Source organism: Protopterus annectens, chromosome 7.part0 (genome assembly GCF_019279795.1).
Source record: "Protopterus annectens isolate FY-2018-M chromosome 7.part0, PAN1.0, whole genome shotgun sequence".
NCBI lineage: Eukaryota > Metazoa > Chordata > Ceratodontiformes > Protopteridae > Protopterus > Protopterus annectens.
The window spans coordinates 595,313,942-595,335,803 of NC_056739.1; the positions used below are offsets into that span (position 1 = coordinate 595,313,942).

At 43.2% G+C, this 21,862-nt stretch overlaps 1 protein-coding gene across 1 annotated transcript in view; it reads left to right on the plus strand.

The window, feature by feature from the left end:
• Window positions 1-21,862, plus strand: part of LOC122806064 (serine/threonine-protein kinase ULK3-like) — a 571,755-nt gene that overhangs the window by 126,880 nt on the left and 423,013 nt on the right. Inside the window, exon 5 of the mRNA XM_044076303.1 lies at window positions 7,714-7,857. Coding sequence (XP_043932238.1) covers window positions 7,714-7,857 — 144 coding nt within the window. The remainder of the gene's footprint in view (window positions 1-7,713; window positions 7,858-21,862) is intronic.

The following is a 21,862-nucleotide window of genomic DNA, read 5'->3' on the forward strand; positions in this document are numbered from 1 at the left end:
TTCTGCATCAGTTGCTGTCGCTCCAGGACTGACTTCAGGTCGTCAGTGGTATAAAAACAGGCAGCCGATGCCATTACATCAGTCTTTCTTGCAGAGGAGCCTGAAGCAGAAGCAGTTCGCATGAGTGCCAGTCGGCCGCTACCTGAGTTTTTCGTTTCTGAATTGAAGTTGAAGTCTTCTAAAGATAAGTACCCTGTTGGGGATCCTATTTTTCTTGCTCTAACCGATATCAGAAATAGTTAAGAATTGTCTCACCTGTGGAAAGCAAATACCACACCGAGACTTTCATTCCTACTGCGTCACTTGTTTAGGCCTAGACCACAATGCATCCGCTGTCACTTTTGTTCTTTGTTCAACACCAGAACTATACATCGTTGGGCTCTTATTGTAGCTAGATGTTTTCGCTCTCAGTCCTTGACTTCCAATATGGCTTCAGTAAGCCATCCAACAACCGATCCTCTGAAAAAACGTAAGGATAAAGACAGCGACAGACCACACAGGTCCAAAACTGCCGACGACGCTTCTGTTAAGCTAGTCGTCATTTCTCCGGTCCTCAATGAGGTGCTTTCGCAGCCCCTAATGCCCACTTCTTTGGATTCGCAGACCGCTACCGAGACCCTTTCAGAGTCTGGTATACCACGAGACTCTTCTTCGACTAAGGATCCTGCGGATGTCTCTATCTTGGATGGGTCCGAAGCCGCTGAGTAGGCACCAGCTTCCGAGGAAGTACTTCGCATTACTGATACTCGACACAGGCCGATGACTTCTTTCGCGTCTACAGTTCTTTCGAAAACTATGGAGTTTATAAGGCCCAAGGTACGAACCAAACCCAAAAAAACTACTACCCAAGCTCAGCCCCCTGCTTCCTTGCCTCAGTTTCAAATGTTTAAAATGGCAGAAGACCTTATAATGCTTTTCAGGGGAAGCCAGTCTACCCCTTCCAAAAGAAAGAAACTTGTCCCCAGTAGTTTTATCTGAACAGGAGTCTGATGACTCTGATGCATCTGAATATGAAGATATGCAACCCCTCTCTGCTTATGAGGATTCTGATGCCGAGGAATCCATCCCTTTAGCTTCTCCACCCAAGGACTTTTCCTTTGGGGAAACCCTACATACTTTAAGGGAGCATTTCCAATGGGAATGTCAGGACTATCCTCAGTCAAAAAAGCGACTCAGGCAATTCTTAGATCTTTCACAGCACAGACCTCTGGCCATTCCTCCTGTCCTGGTTGTTGTGGATGATGTTTTTATGGAATCCAGTCTGACCCCTGGCACCCTACCTCCTGTTCCCAGGAAACCTGACAGGTACTATAGAGTCCCTGACTCTTACAAATTTCTTTTCAAAAATCCTACTGCTCACCCTGAGGTCATCTCTCAAGAGCCTAAAGGAAAGAATCAAAGCAACTTCACCTAAGAATCCCACCCCCTCAGATGGGGATTCCCAAGCATTAGACAGATGGGGTAAAAAAAAGTATACACCTCTGCTACTCTTGCTATTAGAGCATTAAATTGTCAGATCCATATGCTGAAATATCAGCAATATACCATGGAACACCTCAAACAAAAAATATCTTCTTTCCCTGCTTGTGCAGAAAATAGAGTTACAAGAGTTAATGCATTCTGCAAGTCAAGTAACTAAACACACCTTAGTGTGGTTTTGACACCCTCGAAGCATCTTGCAGGGCAGCAGTTACTGGTTCTGTACTTAGAAGACATGCTAGGCTTAAGGAACAGACCTTGCCAGACCATGTCAAATCCAAATTATTGGATGCACCCTTGCACAAAGACAACTTATTTGGCACCAAGGCAGAAGAGGTCCTAAAAATGATGAAAGCAAAAGCTAAATCTGTGCAGACAGACTTCTTACAGGTCCAGCCACCGAGATTCAGTAGGCATTGCCCCTCCAAACACTGGTCCTTTCCTGCCCCCCCACCCCAGGTCAGCTCAGCCCAGACCTAGGGGAAGCAGGCCCCCCAGACAACAGCCCCAGGGAATGCAAAGATCTAAGCAATGGAGCTCCTCCTTTTCAAAACCAGGAAGTGCAAAGCCACCCCCTTATGGTAAGAGCTCACAATGACTTTACACTTCCACCCCCTCCCTCTGCTCACCTGCACTTAACCCTAGGAGGAAAACTCTCCTTCCACGCAAGCAACTGGGCCACCATTACCAACGACCACTGGGTCTTCAACACAGTGTCCCAGGGATATAGATTTTATTTTCACACTCTGCCAACCCCAAAGGCGTTCCCAGATCTTCCCCCAAACCAGTGGGAAGAGGCCAAAAAGCAAGTCCTTTCCCTACTCTCTATGAGGGCAATAGAGCATGTTCCTGCAAAACACACAGGCCAAGGTTTCTACTCCAGACTCTTCCTGCTACCCAGAAAAGAGAGCACATGGCACCCCATCCTCGACCTATCCATTCTAAACACCTTTCTGGTGATACCAAAATTCAGAATGTTCCCTCTCCAGCAGCTTCTTCCTTTGCTTTCCAGGGATGCTTGGTTAGCCACCCTAGACCTAAAAGAGGCCTACCTACACATCCCAATCAGGGAATCATGCAGGAAATATCTATGTTTCAGAGCAGGATCACTGCACTTTCAGTTCGCTACGCTTCCCTTTGACTTATCCACTGTCCCCAGAGTTTTCACAACATGTCTAGCTCCTGCCATTGCTTTTTGCAGGCAAAGAAATATTCAAATTTACCCATACTTGGACGACTGCCTGATTTGGGCAGACAGTCAGGAAAAGCTGCTGAAGCACCTGATCTTTGTAAAGGACCTACTGACCTCCCTGGGGTATACTATCAAGGAAAAGAAATCAAAACTAGTACCCACACAAAAAATTCTATTCCTGGTAGCAAGCCTGGACACAGCATCCCAGATGGCATTCCTTACACCAGAAAAACAAACCTACCTGACAACCTACTTCTCTCAACTAGCCACCAGGACCCAGTTATCTGCAAGGAAAATCCTGCAAGCTCTAGGGTTCATGGCTTCTTGCATTCTTCTCATTCCATATGTCAGACTGCATATGAGGAAACTACAATGGTACCTAAAAAGCCTTTGGTGTCAGCGCTCTCAAGACCTGGAAACTCTTTTACCAATGATACCTTGTCTAAGGAAAGATTTTCTTTGGTGGGCAGCAGCATGCTACCACAACAAGGGACTTCCCTTCTCTCTACCCGACGCCGCCCAGTCCCTCACCACAGATGCATCAGACTATGCCTGGGATGCACACCTGGACGGCAGGTGCATTCGGGGCTAATGGAGCCCAAATCAAATACATCTGCACATCAACCAAAAAGAGATGTTAGCTGTTCAGCATTCCCTGACAGCTTTCAGACCCCTACTGTCCTCGGGGCCTCTGCTGATCAAAATAGACATGGTACGTCAGCAAGCAGTGAGGGCCTCACTCTTGTCCTCTGTGCAAGCTCACCATGACCCTTTGGCACACGGCCGCAGCCATGCAACTACACCTGTTAGCACAATTCCTGCCAGGCTCTCTAAACTCTCTGGCAGACAACCTAAGTAGAAACCTGCTAGACCCGCACAAGTGGCAGCTAGACCAAAGAACGTTCACCCTTGTAACCCAGAAATAGGGCACCCTAAAGGTAGACCTCTTTGCCTCCCACTTCAGTCATCAGCTCAGCAAATTTTGCACCAGGGAACCTCACAGCTAGGCCTGGAAACTGGATGCTCTAGCCTTCCAGTGGGTAAACCTCTTGGTCTATGCATTTCCCCCTCTACCACTCATTTCAAGGGTACTGCTCAAAATAAGGGAAGAAAAACCGAGGACAGTCTTGATTGCCCTATACTGGCCAAGGCAGCACTGGTACCCACTGCTGCACAGCCTGTTATCTCTGCCACCATGGCACCTATCTCAGATCACAACACTTCTGACCCAGAGGAATGGAGAATTCATGCATCCCCAATTGCAGACCCTCAGTCTTGGCAGTCTTGCTTATTCCTTGACTTCTCAAGCTGCCAGTCTAAGCAAACAAGTTCTAGATGTTATACGTCTGGCCAGATGCCCCAGCACTAGAACGTCTTATGCTGACAAGTGGCAAAGGTTTTGCACCTGGATCCAGGATAAGGGAGCCGGAATGGCACAGCCCACCCTACCTCTCATCCTGGATTACCTAGCAGACCTAATACACAAGGGTCTATCCTTCTCTTCTATTAAAATTCATCCCTCTGCCATCTCTGCTCATTTCAGCACAGAGCCACCTCTTTTCTCGCACCTTGTCATCAAACAGTTCCTTAGAGGGGCTAACAACTTGAGGCCACCCAGAAGAGCTCCTACCCCAGCTTGGGACCTAAACTTTGTGTTGGAAAAGCTCGCCCTGCCCCCCTGTGAGCCTGGAGCTTCAGCAGAGTTAAAATTTCTCTCTTGGATGACAGCCATGCTTCTGGCTACCACTTCAGCTAGAGGAGTATCAGAGCTACAGGCACTTACGGCTGTAGAGCCATTCATCATTTTCCATGCTGACAGGGTCTCCCTCAGGACTTAACCCATCCTTTATGCCAAAAGTGGTGTCCAGTATGGCTCTCAACCACCCCATTTATTTGCCCACCTTTTTCCCTAACCCACAAAACAAGGGGGAAAGGATTCTGCACTCTCAAGATGTGCACAGACAGCCTTTCTACCTAGACAGGACTAAATATTTTAGAAAAACTGATCAATTGCTAGTCAGCTTCTCTGCAGGAGCAGAGAGCAAGGCCATGTCCAAACTAACAGTTTCCAAATGGATAGCACATTACATCCATTTCTGCTACAAACAGCACAAAAAACCTTCCCCCAAGCATTCCACCAGAGAAACCTCCTTGATTCCTATAGCTTGTTTATTCTTTCAGTTTGCTACCAGTCTCCTGCTCATCTTTGATCTTGTCTTCATCAGGCCAGCATAATCCAGTCTCCAAAATCCCACATCACTGTTGTTGTCTTTATATTCTTTCCCATCTCCACTCTAAATCTCACAGAAGCATGTTCACTGCTGTCTAATGTTGCTTTCACTTGGTCATCCATAACCCCCCTGCTTTGATTAGTTTAACACCCAGAATGCTATCCTTTCTGCTACAGTCCTGCAGCAGCCCATTAAATTATTCATGGCCAAAGACGTTGATCCATTCCCACTGTCTCAACATCCTGGATCTCAGTTTCCCTAGTCTGCTCTTGGCAGATTCAGATCACCCATAATCGGTATCAGTCTATTAGCTTTTCTTCCTTCCTCTGAGGTCTACCTAAACCTCAGGAAACTAAGTTAAGCTTCTACTGTAAAAATTGAATTGAGCGGCTTCCTGCACCACCTTACTCAAATGTGGTAACCCTAACCCTATGCCTAACTCCTGCCCCTAAACCCAAGCTTACACATTACATTACTAAAAATCCCTTTCCCAGACAGTATCGCTAAATAAGATTGGCAAACACTTCATGCACGGACAGTCTATTCCCTTCCCTAGCCATTGCCCTAATCCTAAGCCATGAATACTCTCTCCCTCCCACTTACTACTACTGCATGGGCATCTCCTCACTGAAAGCAACATCTGATGTTCCTTTTAGTAACTCCTGCACTCAACTGCAAATGTTTTTTGACTACTTAAAAAGAAAAATATTGTGGACAACCTGTACATTCAAGGAATGAATGGAGACCATATACTTGTATATTTGGTATGTGATACCTATTCTTGAAGATTTTATGAATAAAAAAGCAGTGCTGTGCCTACCTTAGGTTCACCATTCCTGCAGGTGTACTCTCTCTTTTCAACCTGCATTGAATTTTTTTTGATCATTGCAAAACTTCATAAGACCACAAGCTTACTGCTCTAGTAATGTGACTACCATCCAGTGCACAGAATTGAAATTAAAAAATGATGAACATAAAGTAATGGGCAGTCAGATCAAAGTATTATGATTCCATACCTAGCCATATTGCATAGTCTATTTAGCTATCTAGGACAATGTGCTATGCCATTATATTTAGGCAGTAATGGATATGTCACTTGTAATTCTTTTTTTATAGTTAATGAACATGTTTTTTTTTTTTTATATCACAGCTGTAAATATCATCTGTATGGATTTTGGTTCTGTTGTCGTTATGTATGCTTTTTCACCAAATGTGTAATTGTTTCATGTTTAAAGTATTTTATATATACATGATTATTCACTGTGATACTGTTTGATATTTAATGCTGAAATCTTGTGATGTGAGAAGCCTACATTTTGTAATCAAGTACTACTACTGTGTAGAGTTACAGTATTTTTTGAATTACTTGTTACTTGAGAGAGGTTGCTACGTTTTTATTAATGATTGACATCATGCTTGTGATTTTAAATATGATTTTATCAGTATACTTGCTGTTATGAATTTGAGAACTTTTCTTTCTGTGTCCCAAATGGGCTGTGACCTGTAAGGGCTAATCCAGTAATCAAAATGTATAAATTAAATGCATAACATAAACCAAGATTAGCCTAAGATCAAAGCAATCAGGGTCACATTGACATCAAAGACCAGCAAAAATCAGACTTGGCAGTGAAAAAGTAATGAATACTGAATGGAAGTTACAAGAAAAAGACAAGCCAAATGCTATTAATCGAATCAATGACTATACAAACGCTCAGATGATGCATCTGTCACAAACCATAATGTCAGAATTGGCATTGATAAAACCTTTTAAGTAAGCCCTATTTCACCTGCATGGGACCCCACTGACAGAAGCAGACGAGCTATAGTAGCTCTGAGGGGAAACTGTTGTCCCTGTTTTCTGCACAATTAACTCATAACACTTGATCTGTTAATTAGTTTATGCCCAGACCAAGAAATATAGGTGGAGGCGACTTGAAGTTATTTATGTATTTCTTTTATTTTTTTTGCATTGTTATTGCATCACTTTTGGATGTGATGACCTTTTTGACTATGGAGAGAAAATGCTCCTCTGAAAAGAAAAGGAAGCAATTCATAAATGGGGACATTCTTTCCTAATATTATTGCATTCTGTAAGGAAAATGCTGTATAACAAGATGGATGATTTGCAGCTGCGTGAAACTGCCCATACTTCTACTTCAACATGTGGAATATGCCTATGAAACGTAGGTTATACAAAAAATAAGAAAGTTAGTTGTAAAATAGCGCTTTTGTAGGGGCAGCTGTCTTTCTGCTGCTAGCAATCTTATAGACTGCAGACACATTAAATGGTTGAAGGTAGAGCTATTGTACATGTGAGGCACTGTAGAGCTGGTGTTGCAGTGTCATACTGCTGGTATATTTTTTCATTCTGAACATCTTTGCTTGCATTGAGCTGTACATTGAGTAGACCAGCAGACTGAATTAGAAGTGAATATGACATTGTATGTGTGTACCTGCTTGTCTGTGGTGAAGTTGTTACATTATTTTGTTGATCTTGTACTCAGGTACATGGTGAAAAAGTGGTAGCTGCAACAGACCATATTTTGTTAAGCATAGTTCTGTATGGGGTATTTTGGCTGTCCATGCCTTTGCCCATATTATGTTTCATCAACAGAAATTGCTTTATCTTTCTCTGTTTTCTCACAACAGTAAGATTAACAGTCCTGCTCTAAAGTTTTGAAGTGCATCATCCTGACAGCGTTCTCTGTTGCTTTTCGTTAAATCTATTTGACTGCGAAAGTTTTTATGTAGACTGTCCTTTTTTTGATGCATTTCAAACTACCACTGATAGTCAACTGATGTTATTTGCAGATTTTGGATTTGCGCAACACATGTCTCCATGGGACGAAAAACATGTTCTGAGGGGTTCTCCACTGTACATGGCTCCAGAAATGATCTGTAGCAAGCAGTACGATTCCAGTGTGGATCTGTGGTCTATAGGGGTTATTCTTTATGGTGAGTATGTCCTATGTTTCTTAACGCATAAAAGCTTACACTGCATCCCACCAAGCAGGAGATCAGGCATGGTCTGTTTCCTATGTGTCTGAATACAGGCTCATTTTCAGTATTCTTACAAAATTTATTTTCATTCAAATCTGGTTAGCAGGTCTTCAAACTGACTGCTGCCACCTAAATGGGTAATGTAACATTATGTAAACTTTTCATTCTTGTTGGAAGTGATAGGTTCCTTCTTTTGCGTGCTTTTATTTAGTCATGTTTCATTTTTAAGCTTCATATGTATGCTGGCAGCTCTGCTGTAGTTTTGACATTAAGTGTTGTAATTCTGTCAGTGGAGAACACACACACTGTTAAATGCACACTGCATTTTCATTGACTATTGCTTACAAGCTTGGTGCCTCTATAGTTCTTGTTACTTTTGTGGGGATTTTTTTTTTATTATTATTTTTTTCTCAAAAACAACAGATACAAAAATCAATGCATTCACTTTTGCATCCTTTCAAGGGGGCACTTAAATTTCTAAGAGGCAGCTATGGCAACTGTCTTCACTTTCTGCATTTGTTTGTATACTGCGATCATTATTGCCAATTGACCTGTTGGATTCTTGATCTGTTTTGCACAGTTACCTGCAAGAACTTTTTGTATATTCAGTAATATCACAGGCATCCACTGTCCTTGTCCCCTCCACTCCTGTCCTTCCCTACTGTAAGGCACCCATTGTTCCTTTCCTGTTCTTTGGTCAGAGAAGTACATTTCTTCCACTTGACATTGAAGTGGTCTTCTGTCTCTTCTGCTCCCATAACTTCTTGTCCCCCCTTTCTTGAGTTTCAGGTTATGATGCCACTGTTGTTGCTCCGGATATCAGGATTTTGGGGTTGTCACTGGCCTTTTTCCAGTTCCTGGTTCTGTGACACTTGACCCCTGTACTGTACTGTGCATGATTGTGTCCTCCTTCCCTTCCACACTTAATTACATCCTCAATTCAAACCTAACACAAATCTTCCAGCTGTTCGATATCTCCTTACCACATATTTTGCTTCACTCTTCAATTGCTCAGTTCCACATATTCCTAACTGTTCCACGCTCTGAAAATATGTATCCCTGATTTCTTGGCCTTACATCTGCACCACCTTTCATTTTCCTCGTTTTCTTTACAAAGTTTACTTTGTGTGTGATACTGTCTGTGAAGTACCCATATTGGGCGTAGCTGTCTAAATTTCTGGCACATCTTGATGGTATTATCCCAGTTCATATTTTTACCCAGTTCATATTTTTACCTTTGGCATCTTCTTATTTAGTTTTCAGACTTGTGATGCAATATTCTCCCTCTATTTTGAAGATGTTCTATTACAGAAGTCTTATTATGCCATTGTTCCTTGCCACATTTTCCATTTGCTACTGAGAATCCAGGCTGCCACCCCTTAAGTAGTTCTCTCCCGTACCTTGTCAGGTACTTCCTCCTGATACTTATTCTTTGATCCACCCCTTTTCTTTCCTCCCATCTTTCTTGTACCCTAATAACATGCAGTCTTTCATATCAAGTTTGTGTTTCCTTATGTCCTTCAGTTGCTTTGCCTTCTGTGCATCTTTTTATTTCCAGTCCCAAAGTGTGTGAACCAGTCTCCCCTTGCATCCCTGGTATCGCCCACCACAAATTTTCCTACTGTTTTAGTTCTTGATAGCTTCCTAGACTGGATGGTTTCCTTGGCATCAGACTTATCAGCTTGTCTGAGAATTGGTGTACTAGGCTTCTTCCTTTCTGTAGTAAAATTGTTCTGTATGCCCTCACAGATTCGCAACATAGCAGTGACTTGTCCTAATCTTCCTTTCTCCCGTAGGCCACACAGATTCATTGCAAAGCAGAATCTGTCTTGCCTTATCCTGGTCTATTGGTTGATGCTGAAGACCTTTGCACTTGGTGAGCTCGCATCCATTTCGACTTCTCACAGCCCTTGTTTTGTGCTTGGCTGCTTTTGGTGGCATGCCTCACCATATAGCTGTCTAGGCCAGTCCTTGCATTTTTTGTACTGTTTGTCTCCTGGAACAAGTAATAACATGACAAGTAGTTCACAATTTATACCCCCTAGACCTTGCTCATAGCATCCCTGACTTTACCTTCCATTTTTGAGTTGTCTGTTCACCTCCTCCTACCAGTTTTCTGTAGTTTGATCCCTTGTCCTTTCTAGCATTTCCCATACTTGAAATTATAGGTAATTTGCGCCTTGCTTCACTTGGATTCTTTCAACTCTTTCTCTCCTAACATTTTCCTTCTCCTATCTGCTCTTCTTCTGTGTATCAGCTTTGACATAACTAGGTCTTTATTACATTTATACTCTACTACCAAATCAGCTATTAATTGAACCAGAGTCCCACTCTCTATAAGTATTGTACCTGAAAACTTTTATTATGTTGATTGTAAATACTTTGAGATGTTACCATATATTACATATGATTTTTCTTTTATTTTAAATATTCACGTGATATTGTTTGCATTGTACTTGTTTATACTTATTTGTGGAGCTTTTCTCCCCGGGCCTCTGTTAAAAAAGGGCTTCAGCTCAGTCAAACAAACCCGGTCAACATATATCAAATAAATATTCATTGAAACATTCCATTCTTCCCATTTTTCCTCCCTTCAGGTATACCATTACTGTTTTCTGTTCCCCTTTCTACTTGAATCTGCCACAACAGCCTCCATTTTGTCAATATCCAGTAGTGCAATGACCCTACTGGACCTGTGCCAATCTCATCCATCACTTGGTACAGATAGGACATCTATACAGTGTCAGGGGACTTGTCTGATCTCAGACAGGACTGTGCCAGCTTTTGTCGTTTCCACTCTTTTTACCTTGTCTTGAATACTTGCACTGGCCTTCCTCTGGAAACTGACTCCCTCTGTTACATATCCTGTTTGTTCTGCCTCTACTAATCTAAATAATAATTTCCATCAGCTCTGCTGATGTTCTAGCTTTGATTTTGGCATCTGTGTAATGGACTGAAAAGCTGCCTCCCACTCTTTAATTCCTTACTGCCTCTCCCCTCATTATGTTTACTTCCAGATTCTGTGCTTCTTGCTCCCATTTTCTGCCAGTTGAAGCTCACTTTTTTTTATCTTCTGTTGATACATCACTCTCTTTAAAATTCTGAAATGTTATCTTTTAAGTCCTTTTCCTTTTGTTATCACCTTCCCGTATGCTCTTTTTATGGGTCTATATTAGGTCATCGAAAAAACCCTTCATCTAACGGCATTTCATCGAAAATGCAGTTCAACAAATTCTGCTCTTGTGGGGGGCTGTGCCCCCACACTCCCTGCTAATTATATATACCAACTCCGAGATCGCACTACAGTGAGGAAAGGGCAAATTTTCCGATTTTCACTGCACTGTGATCTCACTATGACCAGTTCGACGAACGGCATGTTTAATGCAAGTGCACCGAAAATGCTGTTTGCTGAACTGGATTTTTGATGACCTAATAGGAGCCCTCTTTTTATTGCATGTTGCAACCTTTTTTCTTTTGGATTTCGGGACATATATGTCCATGGTTTGTCCCCTTGACTCTGCATACTTAATTCTTAACTTTTCTGTGTTTCTATAAAACTTCTGTGCTTCAGCTGGCACATTTTATCCTTTCTTCACCTCAGTCTACTTTCCTGTTCTCCCTGCCTGTCCCTTTGCCTCTGAACTCATTTCAGCTCTTCTTCCAGCATCCTAGTCTCACTGATTTTTTTTTTCTTTCTTGCCCAACTTTCTGCATAAGCCACTCCCCAATAGTTACATTGACTCCGTCCGATCACTCTGGCATGGGCTTTTTTTTTCTAACAGGTTGTCCTGCAAGATGTTCAGGACTTCCTCCTTTATTTCACTTTCCTGTCCTGTGACTTTCATAATGCTTTACTCCATTACCAGGTCCTTGTGTTTTCCTTTCTTATCTGGGGCCTAAAGTTGATGGTCAAATATCCGCTGTGAGTCCTTTCTATTGATTCTACCCACCACTGTATTTCCCTTTCTGAATGAAACCAAGTCCTGCTTGCTAGACAAACAGTTGGCCTCTGAGATGTGCATTCCTTTGCCTGTTTGTGAAGTTCTGTCCATGTGCAATGGCAGCATTCCCTCTACATGCAGAGTTTTAGCTGTTCTTTTCATCTTTGCTTATTGTAGTGCTTCTTGCATTTTTATTGGCTTTTTCAATTAGATTTTTTGACACTGTCCCTAACCTATCAACTCTGTCAGATCTACCCTGGATTCTTACTCTCGTCCTTGAAACCCCTTTTAAAATTTCCCTTCCATCCTGATTTGGTGCATCAGTGTTGGCTATTTTTCATAAATGCTTTTGATTCTCTCCTACTATGTTACCCACAAGCCCTCCTCACTTTTTTGATTTCCTGGCCTTGGTCATCAGTTCCTTTCAAAATACAGCAACCATGCCACCAATGATCAACATCTGTCTTTATGTACAGTTTCAGGTATAATTTCTTTAATGCCCTTATCTTCACTTTCATCTCTTGTAGTAGCTCTGTGTGTTGCATTTCTGATGTAGTAAATGTTATATTTTCCCCAGTATCCTTTCCTGCTACTTCATGGGAACTTTCTGCCCTCCAGTACTTCCCTGTTCCATCTTTTCTCCTCTTGAGCTAGATGGAATGACCTGTCTTCTTCCTTCCTACTCTTGAGTGCTTGCAATATCTATGTCTAGTCTCTTATAAGATGGAATCTGTAGCCTGTCTGTCATTCACTCAGCTCACTAAAAAAAAAGTCTTACTAATCCCCTTATAAGTCCTGATATCCCTTTCCTCACTGTTCTTCGTGCCCTCTTTTGCCCTGTTCTGTCTTAGTCTTGCTCCTCCTCCATACTGTACCCCCCACATTTTCTCCTTTTTTGTCATCTGCAGTTGTCCTTTTTATGCCCACCTTTCCCTATGTGTTTACTAGACAGGTGAGCACACTGGTTCCAGACTTTTTATATCTTCTTTTTTCCTTCTCCCATCTTCCTGCAGCTGACCATCAGGTGTCACTAGCTCCTGTCCTCACTCACTAGGTCGATCAGGACCATCTTAACCTCCCCTGGCTCATACCAACTCCTGTCTGGGGCCAGTGAGGAGATCAAAGACCCAAATCATATTATTGCTGGGGATTACGTCCTCACCCCTCCCATCCCTTGGCAGCCCTGCAGACTCTACTCTAGGTGCTGCATTGGCAAGTGCATGTGCATTAAAATTTTTCTCATGCTCAACCTTTGACTAAGGGATACACTAAATGTGAAGTTGTTTTATCTCGCCGTTCATTCTTACAGATGGGTTTGGGGTCGAGCCTCTGTTCCGAGTTGGCCAACTACAAAGCTCTAGGTCTTCAGACAGCTCGAGGCCAAGTCCCTATCCCATGATGCACCTTGAGTTACCTCAGATCTAGTTTGCCACTGCAACAGATTGGAGGTTTCCTCACAGCTTGGGTCAGTATAGGTTTTTTCTTCTAGAAAAAGTTTATCTTTACAAACTTGATAATAATTTTCAAGTTAATAACTTTTGAACTAGTATATAGCTTAACCTTTGATAGTCCTTTATAGTCCTTTTGGCCATCATTTATCAGGCCTTTAGTATCTCCCTTCCTTTTGGTGTGCCTTTTTTATAGATTACAAGAGTGTGAAGTAGTTTAGAAGTGTGTTTTAGTAGACATTTATAGCTTATTATTGTGTGTTTATAGAACATTAACAGTTAGTTTCTATTTAGCATTATAGAGCCTGTTTGTTTTTAAGGGCTGCTAACTGTTTAAAATACTTGTGTGTTCCTTGAATTTGTTAAAACTTGTATGTGTGTATTTTTGATATACCTTTATTACAGGTTTTCTTTTGTGCATTTAGATATTTCTCATGGCTGACCAGGACAAGGAGAAACAACCCAAGTCTGGGTTTAAAAAATGTCCAAAGTGTGGACAGAAAATGTCTGTGACTGATGGTCATGTTAATTGTGTTTATTCTTTGGATGCTTTGCACTTGCAAGAGAGTTACTCCATCTGCCATTCCTTAGTAGCTGTGTACTACATGAATGAAAAAGAAAGTTAATTGACTGAGGGCTATTAAAATCATCCTTTCAAGAAGCTTTGGGCCACTATGGTAAAGCTAGTAAATCCCCCAAATCTTCCAAGTCCTCTAAGTTTTCATCATTGGAACAGAGACTTGTGGATCAGATAAAATCAAAAAAACCTTTGACGTCGGCTCCACAACCTTCGGAGCCGAGCGTCCGTCTTATCCTTTCGGAGCCGGTCCCCAGTCTTGGAACTGGTCTCCGCAGTACTGAAGTCACCAGTTTTACAATCGGTACCATCCTCAATAAGCCTTTCTGATTTGGATGTGGATTGTGTGGTGCAGAAGTTGTTACAGGGACCAGCGTTTGCAAAATTTTTATCGGTTCTGACCCAAGTAGTCTCGGAACCGAAAACTGTTCCTTCATCTACTTCATTTCCTCCTTCGAGCCATACCGGTCTATTGGAGCTGGAGGAGTTGGACCTGATGATTGTGGAGCCCTCGGAACCAATGCCTGCTCCAGTGCCATTGGTTCCAATTACACAAACTTCCTCTGTGCCCATTGAGGAGTCTAGGAGCTGGAACTCGCCGGTCGGGTCCGGGGAAGATGGTCAGACCGACCTTTCAGTTCGGACTTTGCCTCTTGGGGCTTCGGCTCAGATGAGTTCGGCTCCTACCACTAGATTGGAGCCCACTATTTCGGTGCCGAGGGAATCATCTGTTTCTTCGAATCCAGCAGTTTCTTCCCACTGGAGCAGAGGTGCTTTTTAGGCCATGAGGAGAGTAATGTCTCCCAGGACATCCACAACTTCAGGACCAACTGCCTCTTCCCTAAAAGTGTCTGTGTCTACTTCTGCCTCACAGATCCCATTGAAGCGTAGAGACCCTGAGCCTCAGGAAGCCCCACTGGGTGGTCCCTGCTCTTCCGAGACCTCACCAGAAGCTTCCACTGATGAGGTTCCCAGGAAGAGAATTTGCAAGAGGAAGCATCTGGACTCCCCAGAGTAGTCCATCACATCTGACACTGACTTAGATGAATCAGAAGGGTCCCCCTCTGAAGATATCTCATTTGCAGATATCTTGGAAATCCTAAAGCAGAGGGGTGGCTAGAAGCTCACCAACCCTACTGAGGATTAGTCACTCCTCCTGAAAGCTTTTGGGTCTCAGCCCTCCACCTCTTGGGTGTCTCTGCCCTTTGCTAAGCTTATGGAGCTGGTCTCACGAAGGGTGTGGAAGTCTCTGGACACCATGGAGCCTGTCCCTAGGAGGCCCAATAAATTTATTTCTGCCCCTCACGATAAGATCTTTCTCACTAAGGGAGTGCCTGTTGATGCCATGGTGATGGCGACAGCCACCAAAAAGGAGATGTTGGAAACTTCTTCCTCTGTCCATCCTCCTAACAGAGACTCTAGGAACATAGATAGATATGGGAAGTGCATGTTTAGTTCAGTGACTTTTGCCATGTGTTCACTGAACTACCCCACACATTTCACATGACAGCAAAAAGACCTCCTAAAAGAGCTTGGAGATGCTCTACAGGACACGGTAGCTGAGGGAGCTACAGACAAGGTTGCGTCCCAGCTTGCTGCCCTTAATTCCATAGTAAACTCTTCCATGCATCTGATTTCATATGTGGCTGATGGAATGGGTAGGGCAGCGGGTACAGGAATTGCCCTTAGGAGACACTTCTGCATGCATTTATGTTCCTTTGCGGAGCCCTTTAAGTCATCCTTTGTCAACACCCCTTTTGATGGCTCGTCTCTTTTCAGGCCCAAAGTTGAGGAAACTCTGACCAGGTGTGAGCAGGAAGGAAAGACTCTGTCTGCCGTCGGAGTCTGTTTTTCCACCCCTACTAGACCCTTGTCCCAAGGGTCAAAAGGGAGGAAAGATGTGGTTCTGAAAAGCCCAAGGAGCCTTTCTGGACACGTGGTAAACCCCCCTCCAGGGGCAGAGGAGGGGGCAGTAATGGAAGACGCTGCCCTTGCAGCAGTGTGGGTTCACAAAACCAGGGTGATAGAGACCAGTTCTTTGGGAAGGCCTACCAGCGCTCCTGAAAGGAGGCCCTACTGTCCTACTCTGGAGGCAGTCGGGGGTCACTTATCTTTGTATCCAGACGCCTGGGTAAAAATAAAGAATGACAACTGGGTACAAAGCATTATTTCCCAATGACATTTTATTCCCTTCGCCACTCCTCCCCCTTTGATAACAAAAATCCCGGACGTTCCACCCAGTTACAGGGAACAAGAGACCTATTTTGAACCTAAGCAGACTAAACAGATCTGCCAAGAAGTAATCCCAAGTTAAACACTACCAGGCAGCAATGACACCAATGTAGTTCAGTCAATCTTTTATTCTATTCTTTATTTACTAGTTTTTCAGTGAACTTTCTTTAGTTAGATCTGTCAAGAAGGAGAAGTTCAGGATGGTCACGCTACAGTCGATACTTCCCTTCTTAGGGAAAGACAATTGGATGTGCTTGATAGATCTCCAGGATGTGTACTGCCACATAAAAATGGCTAGACCATCAGTGGATCTTCTGCGCTTCTGGCTGGGAGCCAATCACTACCAGTTTTGAGCCCTGCCCTTTGGCCTCACTACAGCCTCCAGAGTGTTCACCATATGTGTGGCAGTGGTCACGGCTCACCTGAGACGTTTGGGATTCCAGGTGTTTCCGTACTTAGACTATTGGCTCCTCATCGCCACCACCAGGCATCAGCTTATACAAGCCAGGGACACAACACTTACTCTTTGCAATCAACTGAGAATTACCATAAACTAAGAAAAATCTGCCTTGTCGCCATCGTAGCATATCTGTTCACCACCACCACCACTTTAAAACTTCCTTTAGAAAGGATATCAGTACTTCATCAGCAAATTCTAAATGTCATTTCCCGAGACAAGGTGCCAGCCTCAGAAGTGCTAAAATTGTTGGGTATGATGGCAGCTGCAATAATAGTAATTACTTTGGGTCGTATGCACATGCAGATTCTACAATGGATTCTGTTGACACGATGGTCTTAAGAGCTCCCAATGTCACATCTCATTATTCTAACAGACATATGCAGAAAGGATCTTCGGTGGTGGTTGACCTCTGTCCAAGTAACAATAGGTCGTCCTTGTATCCTGTGCTCACTATCGGCCATGGTGACCACGGATGCTTTCCTGATCGGGTGGGGCGGCATTTTCAGGGAAGAACAGCCCAAGGCACATGGACCGAACAAGAGACATCTGCATATCAATGTCCTGAAGATGAGCGGTACTCTTGGCATTGTAATACTTTCAGGACTCTCTCCCTCTGGGGACAATTGCAATTCAGACGGACAACATGTCGGTAGTCTGGTACTTGAACAAACAAGGAGGAACCAGGTCATATTTCCTTTGTCGAGAGGCCCTAAGAGTATGGCAGTGGGCTAAATCCACCCAGCGCTTTCTGATAGCAACACACATCCTGGGGAAATCCAATGTGATTGCAAACAAACTGAGCAGGGCAATTTTGTTGCCTCACAAGTGGTCCCTCAAAAAAGAAATAGCGGAAAGAATTCCGCAAATGGGGCCAGCCTTGCTGCGATCTCTTGCATCCCCCATGAACACAAAATGCAGTAGCTACTTTGCCCTGATTCCCCCTACAGGAGATTCCACAAGAGATACATTCATACACGATTGGCCTCCAGGTCTCCTTTATGCATTTCCAGCAATTCCCCTGATACCCAAAGTATTGCAGAAAACCAAAGCCCTGAGAAGGACCATCATTCTAATAGCCCCTCATTGGCCTCATCAGATTTGGTTCCCCTTCCTTTGACCTCATCTGTTGGAAGATCCTTGGATTCTAGACCCAGTTCCGGACCTTCTGATACACTCTTCATCCCTCTCTTCAGTCCCTAAAATTGACAGCTTGGCTGCTCCAATTCCCAACATAGGCAGGTTCCATAACCTCTCAAACGAAACACAACTTAATATCTTCTCATAAATCCTCTACTAGGAAGTTGTACCTCAGCAAATGGAAGAGATTTTCCATATGGGCTTCTCAGAATAACATTGACCCTTACCAAGCCTGTATTTCCTCTGTATTAGAATTTTTGACTGTACTTTTCAACAAAGGAGCAGCGGTAGCTACAATTCATGTGCAGCTTGCTGCCATCTCTAATTTTCATCTTGGTACTGAGGGCTTTAACATAATGTCACACAAGCTATCCAAAGCCTTTCTCAAAGGGACTTTCCACCTTAGACCACCAGGTAAACCCCTCATACCCCCTGGAACCTAAATTTTATGCTCTCGCACATTATTCTCCCACCATTTGAGCCAGCTTCTTCATGCGATTTGAAATTTTTGTCTTGGAAGACTATCTTTTTAGTAGCCATCACGTCTGCTCGAAGAGTCTCAGAACTACAAGCCTTGTCCATAAAACCTCCGTAACGACAGAGTTTCAATGCGAACAAATCCTTCATTCATAGCTAAAGTTTGTACTGAAGCTAACCTTAACCAAACTATAGATTTACCAGTGTTTTTCTGTAAACATACAAACAATTTGGTGTATATGCTGCACAAACGATGTTTACAGACAGCTCCGATTTTACCAAGATAGAACCAAAGAATTCAGATCATCTGAACAACTTTTTGTTTCCTTTTCAGATTCTAGAAAATGTATGCTTGTGGCAAAAACAACCCTATCAAAATGGTTATCTGATTGCATCACTTTCACTTACTCAGCTGCCAATTTACCTCTATAACACAAAATTAAGGCTCATTCAACCAGAGCTGTGTCCACATCATCTGCATTTTCATCTAGGCTACAAATAGACCTTATTTGTGCAGCAGCCACTTGGTCAAAGCCTCATACCTTTATCAGTCATTACAAAGTCAATAGGGCCTCCAGGGACAGGGCCTCCTTTGGTTCTACTGTCCTGAGAAACATACTCCCATAAGCCACCCAAGAAAGATGGTGCTTGGGACACTACTCACCTGTAAGAATGAACAGCGAGATAGAACAACTTCACATAAAGAAGTTATGTACTCACCATGATGTTCTATGTGAGTTATTCATCTCGCCTTCATTCTTACTTCCCACCCTCCTACCCCCTCCAGGCTTTTTCAAGGACCGAGATTCATGTTTTATCCTAGTTGCTTTGTCTTTCCTATGGTTTTTACCTTAAAAAGTGACAGAATGGCATATGGTATTATTAGAGGCAGCAAACAAGATCTGAGGTAACTCGAGGTGTATCATGGGATAGGGACTTGGCCTCGAGCTGTTTGAAGACCTCGAACTTTGTAGTTGGCCGATTCGGAGCTGAGGATCACCTCTGAACCCATCTGTAAGAATGAAGGCGAGATGAGCAACTCACATGGAACGTTATGGTGAGTACATAACTTCTTTTTTTGCTGAATGGAGATCAACTGGCCTTGTAGCACTGCTGTCTATTACAGTGAGCCTAGCCCCCCCCGCCCCCCAGGATGGGCCCCCTCATGTGGTCCAACAGTGCTGGTAATCAAAGAAGGATTGTCTGAGCCTCAGGAAGGCCTTTATCCCTGTGCACCATGTTGCCAGCTAGACTTTATATATCTGTTTTCTGCACTCTTACCTGATAATTTGCATTTATCCCTCTCATAATAGTCCCCCTTCCCATTTTGTGAGGAATCACTAACTCTCTGACTGTTCTCACAGTCAGAGGATATGAGCCATGAACTTAACCGTGGGACTGTCCCTTCTTGTGTACCTTCTTTCCTCAAAAGGTCTGACAGCCTATTTCTTAGCTACAGCATTCATATTCATTATTTTTACTCTGTTTCCATACTAATCATTGAACTTAAAGTGGATGAGATTTCAAATCACCGCTTTCAGTTCACAGATATTCAGTTGTTAATTATTGTTTGCCATATTATGTCACTGCAGGAGCAGTTTCTGTTTACATTCTGGCACTAATACAACATGTGATCTTTTCTGTTTTCTCACTGCTGTGTGACAGTGCAGTTGGTATGATTAAGTAAGGGGTATGATGACAAAGCTCCTACATAGGGATGCACGAGGGTTTGCTCCTTGCCAAAATACATTTATTATTGTCTTGATGGGCAGAAGATTTTTTCTAGGTAGCATTTCTCCAGTGCCTGCCCTCTACAGCCCCCCCTGTCCAGTAATACCTGAGTTTGTTCATTCCTCTGTGATGGGGAGTGAGAGTCCACTGGACTGGGTATCATCATTCAGGCAATCATGCAGATTTTGTTCCCTTCCAGTTATTTGGGCTATGATAGTATAGTATGATGTCCTTAACTCCTGATGGGATGAGTGAATTGCACCTCTGTGGGACCTTCAGTGCGTTCTTGTGATGCCACATGTTCTTGCATGTCCTTGCATGGCCAGTGTAAAAGCTACAACTCATTGGTGACTTTCCTGATTCCAATATCTAATCCCAGGCCACATCTTTTGCATCCTGACCACTCCTCTGAAGGAACTGGTACATTCTGCAGCAAGCTCCACCCTGCTTACCCAGTACTTACCTCAGGAAAGACACACCCATTCCTCTTTGGCAGCTCTGTCAACAAGTCAAGCCACTAACTGATCACAGATCGCTTGAGCTGTAGACTGTTTTTTATACCTGTGCATCAGAAGAGTTACTGGCTGAAGCTTTGGTCATATTTTTTCATCTGGTGGAGGCTCCATCTGTTTGTAATCCAAGGAAAGAAATGTTTCCTTATTTGTTTAAACATTTAACATTTCTAGATGCTCATCAGTAAAGTGTACAAAAGGGAAAAAGGTAGTAGTAGTAATAGCAGTGTTCTTATTACTGCATATTATCACTTTGTGTGACCACTCAGTGTCATTGTCACCTTGCAGGCTTCTTTTTCACTCAGGACAGTTCCTTGATTTTTACTTACTTATCTTTTTGGACCTTCCTGCCTTGAGTATTTCTGCTCATTTCATTGTTTGCTGTGGCTTTGGTGCTGTCTGATGGTTCACAATGCAAAATCTCCCTTATCCAGCCTCCATACGTCTCCCAGGTCATCCCTTCCTCTTTCTGTCCTTTGTATGCCATCCATCTTGTTATCCAGTACTCGTACTTCCCTCTGATCTACATCTTGAGTTTGTGGCATGCTGACTCTAGCACTGCCTACTACTTTGATGTTTGCCACTCTGTTGTCAAGTCTTAATTTTCGACCTCTGCAGAGTGCTCCCTTTTTATTGGATGAAACCTTCCTTGGGGTCAGTGCCCGACTGGCTTGACACTTTTACTGTTTTGCCATTTCATAAAACTGGCCTTTGATTTTCCATTATGGGTCCTGTAGTAATGCTTTTTGATTGATGCCTGTAACCTCCACCTATCAAAATCCCAAGTATGTGTTGGGGGCAATGAATTGTGGTGACAGGCTGAGTAGCAGGATTACCAGATGGTGAAAGAGGAGGAGGAGGAGAGTCATAGTCAAGGGAGACCTTAATCTTCCAGGAATTGTCTGGAAGGTGCTAACGTCTTGGCTAAGAAGGCATCCTATACTAGTAGAAGCTTTGATAGTCATGCTTTCAGCTGGGCCTGAACAAAGAGTGAGATCTTAACTAGGAAAAAGAATATTATTACACTAGTCCTACCTGGAAACTACAGACAAATAAGTCTCACTAGTCTTGTATGTAAAGCCATGGAAAGAATTAACATGGAGATGATCAATATTGTAGCTATGTAGTAAACCTCCAGACACTGGACTGAATCCACTTTGGTTTTGTCAAGGGAAGATCATGTCTACTCAACCTGGTGGACTCCTTTGAGAAGGTCACCAAAGCAATGGATGAGGGCAGAATCATTGCCAAGGCATTTGACACAATACCCCACTCGGGCATGGTTGACAAACTCAAGAGGTTAGGTACAAATCCGTATGTCACCCGGTGAATAGCCAACTGGCTCATAGACAGGACCCAGGAAGTTAGAATTGGGGAGTCCACTTCTACAAAGAGGCCAGTCACAAGTGGAGTCCCTCAGGGATCAGTCCTTGGACCTCTCCTTT